Consider the following 15,763-nt stretch of genomic DNA (forward strand, 5'->3'; position numbering starts at 1 on the left):
GTAGCATAAACGACGAACCGTTTCTCCGCGGTGCCCGCACGACTCGCATCACGCGCCGCTGTCATCGTGTATAGAAAAACGCGGCGCGCCTTGCCGGCACTGCAGCGTCCGGGAATGCAGTGGGGTCTCTCCTCCGAAGTAGCAGAGCGGCGCCGAGGAGGCAACCAAGAAGACCCGTGTGACTAGAATAAACCCGATGACCATCGCGCGCGCGCGCGCGCAAGCCGCCAAAGCAAAGAAAAACAAAAGGCGAGAGAGCGAGGCGGCGCGCCGCCAAGCCATCCTCCTTACCGTGACAGGTGCCTTCCTCGTGGGGCTCGGCGATCCTGCCGACGGCGACGTCGGCGAGGCATTCGAGGGGCGCCGCGCACACACCGCGGCGCCGGATTCCGCCGCAAGGCAGGCCCGGCGAGCCGCGCACGCACTCCCGGCAGCAACCGCACCGATCCACGACCTGCTCGTCCAAACACTTGACGCCGTGATCGTACTCGTCTGCTTCTGGCGCAGCCTTCTTGTCGTCCGCTGCTGCGCCGTGCACGGCGGCGATCGCCGAGCACCACTTCTTCGTGTCGCACTGGTCGTCCGGCGGGCACGACGAGAGGTCGAGCTCGTCGTGATGCGAAGAAGACGAGGAGACACTGTCGTCGTCATCGGCTGCCCTCGTAAACACTGCGCACGACGACGCGAGGAGGAGAATAACGAACACGACGCGAGACGAGGGCAGGTGCGGAGTGACGCGGCCGCCGCCGCCGCTCAGCTGTGCAGCCAGCCGCGTGAAGAAGCGCATGTTGTTGATGTGTCTCGGAAAAAGGCTGCGTCGCAAAACGAAAGAAGCTCGAGCGCAGCGCGGATTCTCAGTTAGAGATGGAGCTGCTGGAGTGCCCCGTGAATACTACTCAGCCGGGACGCATGGATTCGTCGTCACTTTGCACGGCAACGAGAGGCACCAGCAACATCGGGGGTCGGCGGCTCACCGCCGCCGGTAAACGTGCCGACGACGAGGACGCAAGGACGCTCCTCGACTCGGGACAGGAATCGCGTCCGGCGGGCGAATAACCGACACGGAACACACAGGCTTCCTCGGTGGTCTCACTCGGCGGCCACTTCTGCTACTCCCGCAACGTCGTCTGCTTCAAGCGCACGCAGCGGCGTCCCGCGACGAAGGCCCAACTGCACCTGGATCGGGCGTCGCGGTCGGCTGTGTGTATGCCGAGATCGTGGCTCAGGACGCCCTTCTGCGGGACGTTGCGCGCAGCCACTCGCTTCTCACGCGGGCAGGGACCGTCGACGAAGGACGACGAGTACGACGCCGTTTGACGAGGACGGCGAAGCGAAACAGCTGAGCGCGCAGGCTTCGTCTTGGCTCGGCGAGCAGCAGCAGCGCTCCTCCACGCAGCACAACACACGAGAAACACACACGCGCGTCTCGCAGACGACGATAGCAGACGACGGAGGGCGGCGCGCTCACGCGCCGCACGGGGGCACCACTGAGGAACAGGAAACGACACTCGCACGCGACCACTGCGAAAGCAGCCGCTTTTCTGATGCTCGCACAGCGGCGGCCGCGCCGGTCGTATGCTCGGAAAGGTGGGGGGGAGGGTGGTGGTGGCGCTTCGGTCGCGTAACACTCCGCGCGCGCGAGAGAGCGGAATAGTTTTGAACACAATTCTCGCCTCTATCTCTCCTCTCTAGTCTCTCTGTCTTGCTCGCACCTTCCTTCCACCTGTTTTGTGTTTGGTTTCGGAGAGAGCGCGCCGCCGGAGGCGCCTCTGGCGGTTGAATGCTTTTCGGACGCTCAGAAAATACAAAAATTAAAATGAAGAAGAGCCCAAGGGGGAGAAGGGAGCGAAGAGTTGATACCGACGACTCCTCTCTATTTTGTTGTATAACTTAGCCTGCTCCTCTCTCTTTCCGCAGGCTTTACATTCGCCCGCTGAGCCCGTGCTTGCTTCTCTGTCGTCCACCGTCGGCTCTGCGCGTTAGTACAAATAAAAGAAAGATAAACCCCGAAGTGTCTCGCCTCTCCTCATAAATACCTTCGCCTCCTTCTTTTTTTTTTTTACTTCTCTCCCTTCTCTCTTTTATGTGTGGCGTTAGTTTCATCGTGGTTCTCAGTGGTCTCAGCTTTTGTACTGCGCCGTCCTTTCCGGGCGTCACGCTCCCTAGACCCCGTGAACGGGATTTTATTGACATTCCCACGCGAGCCGAGCACGCCAACTCCGACACGGATCCTGATCGCACGCTGGAGGCATTTTCTTTATTGTGGTTTACTCTGGATCTGACGGTCGCTGGTTCGTTGGTGAAGTAGTCGCTGTCTCTATAGCCGCTGGCCTCTTGAAGCCTCGCCTTTAATAGTCTCATCTTGGCGTTTATTTGATACTCTTTTTTTTTTTTCCTTTCTTGCGGGAGGAGCCCCTCGGCCCTCTTCTCCCACACACACAAAAAAAAGGGAATAGTATCAAATAGTATGGAGTGGTGCTATCGCTTCTTTCGTACGTCTGTTCGTACGTCTGTTGGTACTTCTGGTTTTATAACTCCAGACGGAAACAGATGGCAAGAAGAAATACTTATCGAGGATCTGGTCCGCGCGAGTAAACATTTCTCCCTTTGAATTCCGGGGGATTATTACATTCTCGATAAGCTTACCTCTCAAAACCTTACGTCCGGGTAACGTCAGGTTTTCTTTTTTTTTTTTTTCTTGTGAGGCAATGTGCGCTCCAAACACACTTAACAGTGCAACAACAACACGGACATCTTCTGGGAGCTGTGTCCCATTTCCACTTTGGGATGGTGTTTCATTTATTATTATTTCGTTGTTTCCCTTATCACTCTGCGCATTCCTGCCTATAAGCTCCTTGGCTCGGATTGCACGCCTACTTGGACGGCCCGACTGTCAGCGTCTCTTTTTCCACCGGTCACCTTTGCCACGCAGACACAAATATAGCTTTACCAAAACCGATGGCTGGAGGCAGTCTGATATCAACCGGACTCCTCCTCAGTTGTATAGCGGCTCGTCGACAGGAGGGAAGACCGAAATTGACCCGAGAATCTAACGTCACGCCAGCACCACAAACAAAGCTGTAACATCCTTTCGATGACCTTCTGTCTTCTGGAACATCTTCACGTATCTCTCCTATCCTCACTTTTCTCCGGCACAATTTTTGTTTCTTGTTTTTTAATTCTCCCGATCTGTGAAGCATCCACCGCACGATCGCCTGTCCCTGTTTGCTTCTTTTTCGTTTTGTGTTTTCTTCGTCTTGCTCTACTTTTTTTTTCTTTTTTTTCGTTATCGCTTGTGAGTTGCTTCGCCTTCGGCGAACGTTTCTCCAGCATACAGTTCAACGCGCTTCGCTTCCCTCTCACACGCGAACAAACAAACACAAATACACACGCAAACACAAACACAAAACGCGCTGATGTCGCAAGCCCTCGGCGCTTCCTTCCTACGCACCGGAGCGATGAGCCGAGAGTCCGTGGATGCGTTTGCGTAGCGCGTGTGCGAACTCTCTCGCTCGCTGGAGAAAAAAAGAAGAGTTCGCGGCCCTCTCTCGCTCGGGTGTGAGTTTCACCGTTCCCTTCCTCATCCACAACCCTCTACACCGTCTCTTGATGCGTGGACCTTATCATCGCCTCCTGCTTGGAACAGATTCCCACGTGCGGTGTTCGATCTTGCTCGGGTATCTCTCGCTGCGCTCGCTCGCATGACCACAGGAAGAGGGCGCTCGGTGGGCGGATCAGCCACGCGCTCAACTGGAGCGACCGTACTCTCATTTCACCAAGCTGTCGATGCGGCGCAAGGTATAGAGCCAGGTGTTGCAGTGATGCATTCATAACAAAGTGCATCATCATCATCATCATCATCATCATCATCATCATCATCATCATCAGTGATGCATTTAAATGGAAGCGTCACCTCAGAGAGAGATAGAAAGCAAGAAGAGGAAAGTTAAGAGAGGTCAACCAGACGAGCGTTCGGTTTACTACCCTACACTGGGGGAGTCCAGCGATGGAACGAAATATGACAGCCGTGACGTTAAGAGACGCGAAGAGAGAGCGTTGTGGATTAGAAAGTAAACGGTGGTAGCCGATATTCTAGTTGACGTCGAGAGGGGGAAAATGAGCTGGGCAGGCCATGTAATGCGTAGGGCAGATAGACGGTGGACTATTAGAGTTACAGAATGGGTGCCAAGGATAGGGAGGTACAGTCGAGGACGGCAGAAACTTTGGTGATGGGATGAGATTAGAAAATTAGCAGGCGCAACTTGGGAATCTGCTAGCGTAAGAAGTGGAACTGAGATCGCTTGGAGAGGCCTTCGTCTTGCAGTGGACATAAAATGATGATGATGATCCATTGTAGAATATCTCCTTCCATAAAGCCAGCCATTTTTCTTGGTTGATTGAAGTCAAATGTTTCCCTACTTCTATAGGAAATGAGATTGATGAATATTTTACAGAATACTGAAAGCAAAACTAGTGGGCCTATAATTCTTCGACACTTTCACGTCTCCCTTCTTATGGATAAGTACAACGTTGGCATTCTTCCAGCTCTCTGGAACACTTGAAGTCGTGAGGCGATGCGTATAAAGAGTACAGAAGCTTTCAAGTATAATATCCCCTCAATCTTTGAATTAATCGATTGTTATTCTGTCTCCTTCTGACGCTTTTACAAGGAACGTGTCTCGCAAATACGTTGTAACCGCATCGCTAGTCACACATGGAGCTTCTGCATCCTGTTCGTCACTACTTTCAATCAAGGTTGCGTGGCTGCTCTGAGTATTGTACAGGTCTGCTTAGAAGTCATCTGCTGCCTTTACTACATCATCGAAATTGCAGATGACACTTAGTCGCGTATCTCTCACTGCATACATCTTGCTCTTTCCAATGCCAAGTTTTCTTCTCACTAATTTCATGCTGCTCCTATTTTTTTTGCTACCTAGCTCCTCAATCTTTCCGAAGTTTTAATTCGGAATATCACTTATTTTCTTCTTGTTTATCAGCTTTGACAGTTCAGCAAATTCTATTTGATCTCTCGAATTTGACACTTTCGTGCTTTGTCATTTATTTATTAGGAACCCTTGTTACTTGGTAGAGCTTCTCTACGGATTGACTTGGTGCCTTATACCGCCCCCTTCAGCTGCTGCTTCTGGAATCAGTCTAGTGGCGGTTTCATTAATTACCTCTGTGTTAACTTCATCCTCCCTGTTGTAAAGCTTTTGTTCGCCAGCACCAGCCTGATATCATCTGCTTTTACCCTGATGGCTTCCAGGTTGGCCTGCTTCCTTTTGAATAATTTCGCTCTTTTTCTCTTCAAATTGAGAGCAATCCTAGACCTTACTAACCTATGATGACTGCCCTTTACCCTACTTAACACTTCTACTTCCTGCGCTACCAGACAGTCCTGCACTACCAGGCTGTCCTGCACTACCAGGCTGTCCTGCACTACCAGGCTGTCCTGCACTACCGGGCAGGTCTGCACCACCGGGCAGTTCTGCACTACCGGGCAGTTGTGCAAGACAGCGGCAACCAGCATCCTCAAAGGAAAAAAAAAAAAAAGGCAACGAAAGCTTCGCTTTAAAACAGGTTGAGTAGGCCGGCGTCATGTTCGAAGTCAAGAAGGCTTCATGCAGGTAGAGCAGCTGGCGCTCGTCCATGTCCAGTAGACCTCTGTGTCCACTGCCCGTATCCCCTCGTGAAAAAAAAAAATTAAAATCAGCACTCGTGGTCCGTCCGCATTCCTGAACAGGTCGCGATGAGGTGGCGGATATACACCAGGGTCCCCCAGGGCCGAGCAGTGGGGACACGCCCGAGGGATTCGATAGGATTGAAACAATGTGTTTGCTACATCGCCTACTCCATCGAAAAGACTGCCCTGACCTCCAGGAGGCTCGTAGCTCGAGTAATCGTGGCTCTTATAGTACGGCAGTGAAACAGCGTGGTAATGACCAAATGAACAATGGGATTTGGTCGTCGTGAAACATTACGCTAAACAAGCGGGGACAAAGGAAGATACACAAGGACGAGCGCTTTCTAAGAACTGGTTTTATTTTTATTGAGATAGCCATTATATGGACACTTCAAGCAGATTTCTGCCGTCGGCGTCGCCGTCGCCGTGAGATTCCGTATAAAGTCCAAGGGCGATAAAATCGTCGCCGCGCGCCGAATGTGCGAGTGAAAGCGCGCGTGGGACGCGAGCTATCACGGAGAGCGAACGCACGGCGGAAGAGCAAACGCGACTTCCGTGGCACGAAACGCCGTGGTGGTATGGGAGGGAGCGAGGGGGGGGGGGGGGGGCGACGCTTTCCTGCGGCACCAAATGCGTCTCTTGCAACCGGGCGCAAGGGAAACTGGCGACGCAATCTCCCACGCGAAAGGAGCAGAGCGGGAAGGCAGCGCGGGAGGGGGGGGGGGTGGCTTCTACTCTGCCAACAAATGCGTTCATACTTTGCGCTTTGCGTTTGGTTCTTTATTATATGTTTGCGCCGATACGGGCTGCCGGTGTTGTCGCGCGCGCCGTATCTTGCAAGCGATCTCCACACGGCTCTGACCTTTGTATGCGCTGTGCATTCGGCCGCTCAGTTTCCGTTGAAGCGATAGACCGCACGAACATTCGCTCGCTGTGGCGGCTGCGCTTGCTGCCAGCGTTTTGACAGTGGTTGTCTGCGGTCATCGAGTGTGATCTATTCTTGTGTGCTTGTGCGCGCTGACACCACGCTTGTTATTTCTGTTAGTAAGTGAATGTGTCCAAGTTTATGCAGCCGATAAAACTACTATCCCTACTCCGAATAGCTCTCTACTAATTTGCTATCGCAATGATGCTTCGCCTTTCGGGCGAAACTGTGACATTTTTTCGGAAACATCATACTTAAATACCATAAAGATCTGCGATTATAAATACCATACACAATAGGATGGGAACGAATCTTCTGTAGCTGTCGTTATTGCTGCTTGCGATGATCCCTCTCTCTCTCTCTATCTCTCTCACTCGTAGGTCACTGTTTCTGCGATGTAAGGTCGGTCACTTGGCGTTACGACGCCGCTTGACGCATCTGATTTTGCTATTGCTGCGCTGTCATTGTCACGCCCGTTGTCCTTGTCGTTTGTGGAACTGTATGAACGAACTCTTATTTTAAACGCTTTTAAAGCAAAGCTTCCTACCGATCTTCCTTCCACTCCGCGTGGACGGTTGTCTGGCCCTGTAAACTGTGCCGATGCCCGAAACGACAGATATGGTGACTTGGTTGGCTGATCTTTATACCAGTGTACGATATGGGACACTGCATTCGTCCTGCAGTGGACATAAATGTAGGATGATGACGATGATGACGATATGAGAACGGGCTAGGGTCTTTACGCTTTCACTTTGGAGTTTATTTCCTCGGATGTTATAAAATGAACACAACGGTTTAATTTTCGGTGGCGCAGAAACGAAAAAAAATAATAATAATGAGGCGGATAATCGCAAATGCTCTCTTGGTGTGGTCCTCACATTCCTATCTTGCAAAAGAAATGACAAAAAACAGTTTCGCCCGAAAGGCGAGGCATCGATTGCGACAGCAAATTAGTAGAGAGCTATTCGGAGTAGGGATAGTAGTTTTATCGGCTGCATAAACTTGGACACATTCGCTTACTAACTGAATTAACAATCGTGGTGTCAGCGCGCACAAGCAGACATGAATAGATCACACTGAATGACCGCAGACAACGACTGTCAAAACGCTGGCAGCAAGCGGAGCCGCCACAGCGGGCGAAGGTTCGCGCGGGCTATCGCTTCAACGGAAACTGAGCGGCGAAGGCACAGCGCATACAAAGGTCAGAGCCGTGTGGAGATAAGAGACGGTGCGGGCGAGCGCCACGGCCGGGCAAAGTGCAGAGGAGTTGTGCAGATGAGAAGTTGCTGGCAGAGAAGCTGCCCCCGCCCCTCCCTCCCGCGCTGCCTTCCCGCTTTCTTGCTTTCACGTGGCAGATTGAGTGGCCAGTTCCCCTTGCGCCCGGTTGCAAGATAAGCATTTGGTGAAGCAGCACAGCGTCGCCCCGCCTCCCTCCCTCCCATACCTCCACGGTCTTTCGAGCGACGGTCGCGTTTGCTTTCCGCCGTGCGTTCGCTCTCCGTGATAGCGCGCGTCCCCTGCGCGCTTTCGCTCGCGCATACGGCGCGCGGCGACTATTTTATCGCCCTTGGAATCTATAAGGAACCTCACGGCGACGATGACCGCGACGCCGACGGCGGAAATCCGGTTGAAGTGTCCATATTATAGCTATCGCAATAAAACGATACGGCGGGACAGAAACGCGGAGACGTACCGGTACCTCTGTGACCCTGAAATGTTTAATGCGCTTTAAACGTGGCTAGTTCCGGGGGGAAGTGCAACTTTGATGCGACCCTACCCACACACCTCCGAGTAGATTAACCAATAGGTCTCACTATTGAAGTGTCCTCCTCGACATCGTATCTCAACAGGTCTACCGGTTAGGTATTCCGCTCACAAAGATGATGCGATGGTATCTACTTAAGCAACCGTATATCTTTATCTTCTCCTGCTTCCTGGGCTCATACATGTGCGAAACTTTGGGTTGATGCGGTCTGACTGCGTTCGACGTTATTTGCAACATTTTGTGGATTCATTCCGCCGTGGTAGCTTAATTAGTTGCTAAGGCTTTGGGCGCTTTCGTGCTCGAGGTCGGGGGTTCGATCCCGGCCGCATCAATATGGCTGCGAAATATTAAAAAAAACGTTCGTCTTCTTTCACTTAGGTGCACACACGTCAAAGAATCACAGGCGGTCAACATCAATCCGGAGTTCCCCCACTACGACGTGCCTCGTTATCAGATTCGTGGTTTTGGCGTGTGAAAGCCCATATAATTTTGTTCGTGCTGTTTATCATGCAACAAGGAGTCAGCGGCACCGCCTAAAGGCGTCAACCACTCATGTTTACCTCCCATCATTGAAAACAAAAATGCTGCTCAACTTGTGTGTGCGTGTGATTAGTAGCCGTCGCTTATAAGAAGCGCTGGCATAACCCTCCTTACATACATTTGATAAAGAGAAAACCCGTATACGTCTGCTCCGAGCGTGCGCTACCGCAGCGGTCCTCGGGCAGAAGCGCGCGCCCGCTTCTCCGCAGCGGACAGAGTCGGCTTCTGCTTCGGTATCCACAGCTGCCGTTGCAAGCGGTTCTCAGCAGTTCCCTCTGCTGCTCCGTCCAGCACAACCTCGCCATTCTTAACCTCCTCTCACATCCTCCTCACCTATCTCTTTTCGGAGATCAACAGGAGTTGTCTGAACAACCCCCCCCCCCCCCCCTCCCTTTCGTTCTTCCTCCCCGTTTGGTTACGCTCCGCCTTTCCCCTCCTCCCCCTCCGACTCCACTTTTCTTTCACTACCCACGCGTTTCCCTATCAGGGTATGTTTCGTTCCTGTCCCTCTCTATTTTCCCTTCTGTTGGCGAATGATTATTTTACATTGCGTTTTTTTGTTTATTTGTTATTACACCTACTCGCGATTACGACTCGCCTTGCTGACGCTCCCGCCTCACGCGAAACGCTCACACGAACGATGCGCTGCGTGAGTCGTCGTGAAACGATCGACTTCGCCTCTCTCTCTTCCGCGCTATCGAATTCGCTGTCAAGGGCCCGTCCGCCGTGTAATGACGGTAGCCTGTTCGCGGCAAGGAATACCAGATACTATTCAATTTCAAGAAAAAAAAATATGTGAGAAGGGTAAGGGAGGTGGGAGAGGGGGTGGAAGAGGTTAAGAGAGAGATAGAAGAGAGGAAAGCACGTCCGGTTTGCTATCCTGCACTGGGGAACGGGGTATAGGCATGAAAATAGAAAGAGAGAGAGAGAGAGAGGAGATAGAGAGAGCAGTTTCACGCACATCTGAAAAATTTACACCGAGTCAAAGCACTTGCGAAAACAAGGCGGCTAACAGAAGGACCATTCGACATCTTAAACGTTTTATTTTCTTCTTTTTTTTTTTTTCGGCTTCGTCAGGGCTAGTTGGTACATCTTCAGTGTAAGCTGAAACAGCCAAATCCTCCTTGATAGCGGGCCTGTGCACTCTGCTTTATGACATCATGCTACTAGGACCGAAATATCGATTGGCGAACCCGGCGTAACGAAAGCGGTGACGTACCAAATCGCCGGGGCTTACTCGGTAGCATCCCCTTTAGATTCTATGGCTTTTGGGCATGGTAGAATGACGTCATGGATCGAAGTGCACAGGTCTTGCGATGTCTAGGAGGCGTTGAAACGACGCGACTGAAACAGGTACACAAGGGAAGAAAAAAAATGCAGATCCAACGCGCATCTTGGAATCCACGTGAAGCGATGGTTTCGTGAAGCTCTTAGTCAAATTGTATACATTTGGGACCTTTCATTGCTGCGTCTTTGGCGCAAGGGAAACTTGCGCACGAGCACGTGATCTTTAGCGCAACCGGGCTACGCGCAATAGGACACACGCGGCGATAATCTCAAAATAGCTGGTTGGTGTTGGCACGATAGAAGTATACATCCAACACCCTTGAAGTAGCCAGGCGTACCGCTTGACTCTCGCAGAGTGAACAACGAGTACTGAAAGGCCAAACGTCAGCGAAGAGCCGCCTACTCTGAGTTAAGGGCAAACGAAGCGGAACGCCTGCGACAGTGTCGTCTTGCCACAAGCTACGCTTACCGCCAATTTCCTCGACAGGGCAAGGACTCTGTTTTCCTGACGTGGAATACCTGTTCTTGCGCAGTGTGCCAGCTGAGGTTGCAGACGCTTGCTTCCCCACAAGTATCTGTTCACATTTAAAAGAAGAAAATATGGAGTGGCAAGTTTTCAAATCCATTGATACTAGAGTCAAACGCTTACTAATGAATCGCTCGGGACCTCCAAAATTCTCCGTTTCACAGGTCAGTTCGTTGTAAAGACCAGACGCCGTACCACTTCCGTTAGAGCAGGCTCAGCACGTCCCGCAAAACAAAACCCTTGTTTAAGATGAATTCAAGAGACGCTTAGTGAAATAAGTCACTATTTTGTCTTGCAATTGCGGCCGACCATGTGTCATGACCTTCGAGATCGGCGTCAGACCCAATGAGCATTGGCCTCCGATTTCTGATGCCATGCTTATGTCATCAATGTTCGCGCATGCTCCGCGGCTATACCCGGCAGCAATCAAAGGTACCGCTGTATAACGCCTAGAACGCCGCCACGGCGACCGATGTCGTTAAAAATATTTTTGTTCCTGTTCAATCTGTTGGCCTGTCTATATTTGTAGTGGTCTTCGCTGTGGAGAGGCGTTCACAATACACGCCAAGGATGGGAATTTGGCCGGAACACACGGAATCCTTCGTTGTACAGGTATGGTGTTGTAGTGGCGTTCGTTGTAAAAATTGTTCGACTGTATTGATAGCTTTCACGTGACGTCACGCACCCACCTTATCACCGTGTTGGTGCACCAACATGGTGACTGCGAGCACTTCAGTCCAATTCATCTTATTGAAAGCTTTTCCGTGACGTTACGGACCAGCTTATCATCGTATCGGTGCACCAACATGGCGGCCACAATGACGTCAGTGCAAGCCATCTATACAGCACCCTGGTTCCTGTACAAAGCAGCCCGCGGCGCTAACGTTGCACCCTGACTATTTAGTAAAGACACGTGAAAGAGCGGGGGGAGCGTGTTTTGGCGGGTATGGACGAATGGTGGAGGGGGGGGGGGGGGGGAGGTGGCGTTGAGCAGGCGATGAACTCGTGTCCCATCAGCCACAAAGCGCTCCGCTCAGACAGAACCCGCCCCTCCGTCCCAAAAACAGCGTGGGCGCCTTCTCCACTTTCGCTGATGCTGTTGAATGAATCGCGCCCGAAGGCGCCGCGGCGAATGGATGGCGGGACGATGAGATGAGCGCGTGGGGCCGGTTGCATGTCTTTCTTTCTTTCTTGCTTTCTTCTTGGTGCCTGCTGCTTTGGTTGTCTGGAGAGTGAACGCAAAAAAAGAAGGGTAAGCCACTATTCGACCGGCGACCTGGAAGTAACAGGCTCGCAGGGAAGTTGGTGCAGTGTAGGAGAGATAACAAGATGTGCAATCCGAGAGGGAAAACGGAACGAATAGTGTGCTGGAAAGAACGCGAGTGCACTTTCTAATATTCTTGGCGCCCTGGTCTTGCATATCTTTGTTCTGAGCGCTGAGCGAAGGCGCTGGAAATTATTAAGGATGTTTTTTTTTTCTTTTTTTATTCTGATCAGTTTCTTCCGGCGTGGTTTCTACCGACGGCCACGAAATGAATGCACGGTCCGAGTAGAAGCTCTCACGCGCCAGTATTCTCCAAACCAGTTCGCTAATTAAGTTGGTGCTTCTTATTGGTTCTTCTTCATAGAAAGGAAACGTTGTGGGAAGCGTTCGCTTTTATGTTTTCGATTCACTGTGGGTGCTTTCTGCGCGGGCGGAGACGTAACTGGACGATTAGTTTTACAGACAAGGTTCGGAAGACAGGCGCGTTCCGGGGGTATTCCTTTTATGCGAGAAATTATTTGCCGCATACGGTGTCAAGTTGAATAAACCTGGCTTGTCGAATGCTACCCTTCGTCGTCACTTTGCCTGCCCATCTGCGCTTTCCTCTGCCGAAGCTGACCCCTCTTCACCAGCGTCTCCTTGGTCAGCTGATGCGTTTGAATGATAAAAAAAATACCCCTGCGTCACTTCGCCACAGTGTGATCGAAGCAAGGTTACTCCCAGGACAAACGCCCGACGCGAACCGATAATTGGAGAGCTTTAGCGGAAGCAGTCTGTCTGTCTGTCTGTCTGTCTGTCTGTCTGTCTGTCTGTCTGTCTGTCTGTCTGTCTGTCTGTCTGTCTGTCTGTCTGTCTGTCTGTCTGTCTGTCTGTCTGTCTGTCTGTCTGTCTGTCTGTCTGTCTGTCTGTCTGTCTGTCTGTCTGTCTGTCTGTCTGTCTCTGTCTGTCTGTCTGTCTGTCTCTGTCTGTCTGTCTCTGTCTGTCTGTCTGTCTGTCTGTCTGTCTGTCTGTCTGTCTGTCTGTCTGTCTGTCTGTCTGTCTGTCTGTCTGTCTGTCTGTCTGTCTGTCTGTCTGTCTGTCTGTCTGTCTGTCTGTCTGTCTGTCTGTCTGTCTGTCTGTCTCTGTCTGTCTGTCTGTCTGTCTGTCTGTCTGTCTGTCTGTCTGTCTGTCTGTCTGTCTGTCTGTCTGTCTGTCTGTCTGTCTGTCTGTCTGTCTGTCTGTCTGTCTGTCTGTCTGTCTGTCTGTCTGTCTCTGTCTGTCTGTCTGTCTCTGTCTGTCTCTGTCTGTCTGTCTGTCTGTCTGTCTGTCTCTGTCTTGTCTTGTCTTGTCTCAGCGGATTAGCCGGGAAGTTGTCGCATTGTAGTGGTCAGAAATATACTGGTGAGAATAACAATGAATATTCTCACGTTAAATATTCCATCCACTGGACCTGATACAAATGGTGGCGTCACAGTTGAAACTGTCGCCGAATAGCTCGCCATTACATATCAGACGGAACAATGACCAGCGTTCTTCAAACCCAGTAGGAAGGCTTTCTTTCTTTCTTTCTTTCTTTCTTTCTTTCTTTCTTTCTTTCTTTCTTTCTTTCTTTCTTTCTTTCTTTCTTTCTTTCTTTCTTTCTTTCTTTCTTTCTTTCTTTTTCGTTTGCAGTGGGCTGTTCTCGTTGCCGGTGGTCTGCGCTCTCCGATTCCGTTCTCCACGGTCTGCGGTGTGCTAGCGGCTCGATTTTCCGCCATCGTGATACATGGTACTCGTCTTTCCTCGGAACGCTCGGCGTGCATGAAATGATGCCCCTATAGAATACGGTGCAAGGTTTGCACTCACATAGGCAAAAGATCTGTGCGAGCATGCTCTAGGGCCCGATGGTGGAGCAGCGCATGCGTTCGGAGGGTTCGACTCTCCCCGACTAAAAGTTGTCTTTTCGTCCTTCTTCATTCCCTCTCCCTTATAGTATACACATTTTGATTAAAAAGAACACCAGAAAGGAAAAGGTCTTAAAAAAATGTCACAGTTTCGCCCTAAGGGCGAAGCAATGAATGCGATAGCGACACAGCAATGTCATACGATGCAAGGTGAGTGGCTTTGGTACCAATATAAATTGTAGTAAACATGAGCTGATTAAGTAAGCAGGTGGGCTGCGGCGTAAGTAGACCGACATGAAGAGAGACTCGATGACCACGAGAAGGCGCGTGTGAAACGGTGGTGTTGATGAGAAGCGCTTCCCGTGGGCAGCGCGTGCGAAGGGACACACCTGTAGCGCTGCACTGCCGATCCGGGCAGCATTACATGTGTAGCGTGCGTTGGAAAATGTGGCCCGACTATTAATAACTGAATGAACAAGCGTGGTGTGAGCGCGCAAAACAAACATGAATAGATCACACTGAATGACTGCAGACAACGACTGTCAAAACGGTGGCAGCAAGCGCATATATACGCCGCAGCGGCGAAGGTACGTGCGGTCTATCGCTTCAACGGAAACTGAGCGGCGAATGCACGGCGCATAAAGGTCAGAGCCGTGGGGAGATAAGAGACGGTGCGGGTGAGACGAGCGCGGTTGTTGGCAGTGTAGAAGTGCGCCCCCCCCCCCCCCCCAGCTCCCTCTGGCGCTGGCTTCCCGCTTCCTTGCTTGCGCGTGGGAGAGATAAGAGACTGTGCGGACGAGCGACGAGCGCGGTTGTTGGCAGAAAAGTGCCCCCCCCCCCCCCCCCCGCTCCCTCCGGCGCTGGCTTTCCGCTTCCTTGCTTGCGCGTGGGAGATTGAGTGCGTTCGCTCTCCGTGATAGCGCGCGTCCCCGCACGCTTCCGCTGGGGCATACGCCGCGCGGTGAAGATTGTATCTATACGGAACCTCACGGCGACGACGACGGCGACGCCGACGGCAGAAATCCGGTTGAAGTGTCCATATAATTGCTATCGCAATAAAAACATGGCGCAAGATACGATTTTAAGACCTACGGTGTTCGGTTTTGAGACCTCTGAGGACTGAACACCGTAGGTCTTATCTTGCACCGTGTTCTTTTAATATTTTTGTTTTTTTAGACAGCTTGGCTAAAGTTATCTGGGACATAGTATATAGATACACATCATCATCATAGTCATCATCATCAGCCTATATTTAGGTCCACTGCAGGACGAAGGCCACTCCCTGCGACCTCCAATTACCTCTGTCTTGCGCTAGCTGATTAGAATTTGCGTCTGCAGATTTCGTCAGCTGCCATAGGTGATCACGTGGATGTGCTTGCTTGTCGCGTGAATGTTGTAGGTAAGTGCGTCGAGCCTATAGGAGGAGGAGGAGGAGGAGGTACATATATTACCTATTGTGTGGGGTGGAAGAGGTGAAAAGTAAAAAAAAAATCACCGGCCCTTCTCCTGCCGAGAAAATGGGAGTAAGCGAAATTTGTGGCAAGACGACACTGTCACATTTGTTCCGTTTCGTTTGCTTTAAACTCAGGGTCGGCGGCTCTATTCGCTGACGTTCCCCCTGGGCTTCGGAAGCCCTCCCGCTAGAATCGGCAGGTCAACGACGAGCCCTTTCCCGAGCGAGTTCATGGTGCCGTTGCTTAAACGCAGTTTGCTCGTTGGCGGAACGCACTGCGCGCGGCCTTCCCATCCGGCGCCAAAACTGATCTCAGATGAGCGAAGCCCGGCGGAGCGCCCGCCAACCCCCTTTCCTTCCAGTTTCTCCCCGCGACACGCCAAACGATCGTGATTGGTCGCACGCGTCACGTGATCCGGCGCCGGCGCAGCTTTCCCCGCACCTGATCTACTATGGGA

General features: G+C 51.7%; 1 protein-coding gene across 4 annotated transcripts in view; it reads right to left on the reverse strand.

The window, feature by feature from the left end:
• The window catches only part of LOC119457828 (cysteine-rich motor neuron 1 protein), a 153,809-nt gene extending 152,256 nt beyond the window's left edge, over window positions 1-1,553 (reverse strand). For 2 of the 4 annotated variants that reach the window (XM_049670473.1, XM_049670472.1), the window contains exon 1: window positions 292-1,551. In XM_049670473.1, coding sequence (XP_049526430.1) covers window positions 292-787 — 496 coding nt within the window. In that variant the 5' untranslated portion in view covers window positions 788-1,551. Of the gene's footprint in view, window positions 1-291 lie in introns of all 4 variants that reach the window. The other 2 variants (XM_049670474.1, XM_037719577.2) reach the window with 2 other exon arrangements.
• Between the last annotated feature and the right edge of the window lie 14,210 nt (window positions 1,554-15,763).

This window comes from Dermacentor silvarum, chromosome 7, assembly GCF_013339745.2.
Source record: "Dermacentor silvarum isolate Dsil-2018 chromosome 7, BIME_Dsil_1.4, whole genome shotgun sequence".
In the NCBI taxonomy this organism is placed as follows: Eukaryota; Metazoa; Arthropoda; class Arachnida; order Ixodida; family Ixodidae; genus Dermacentor; species Dermacentor silvarum.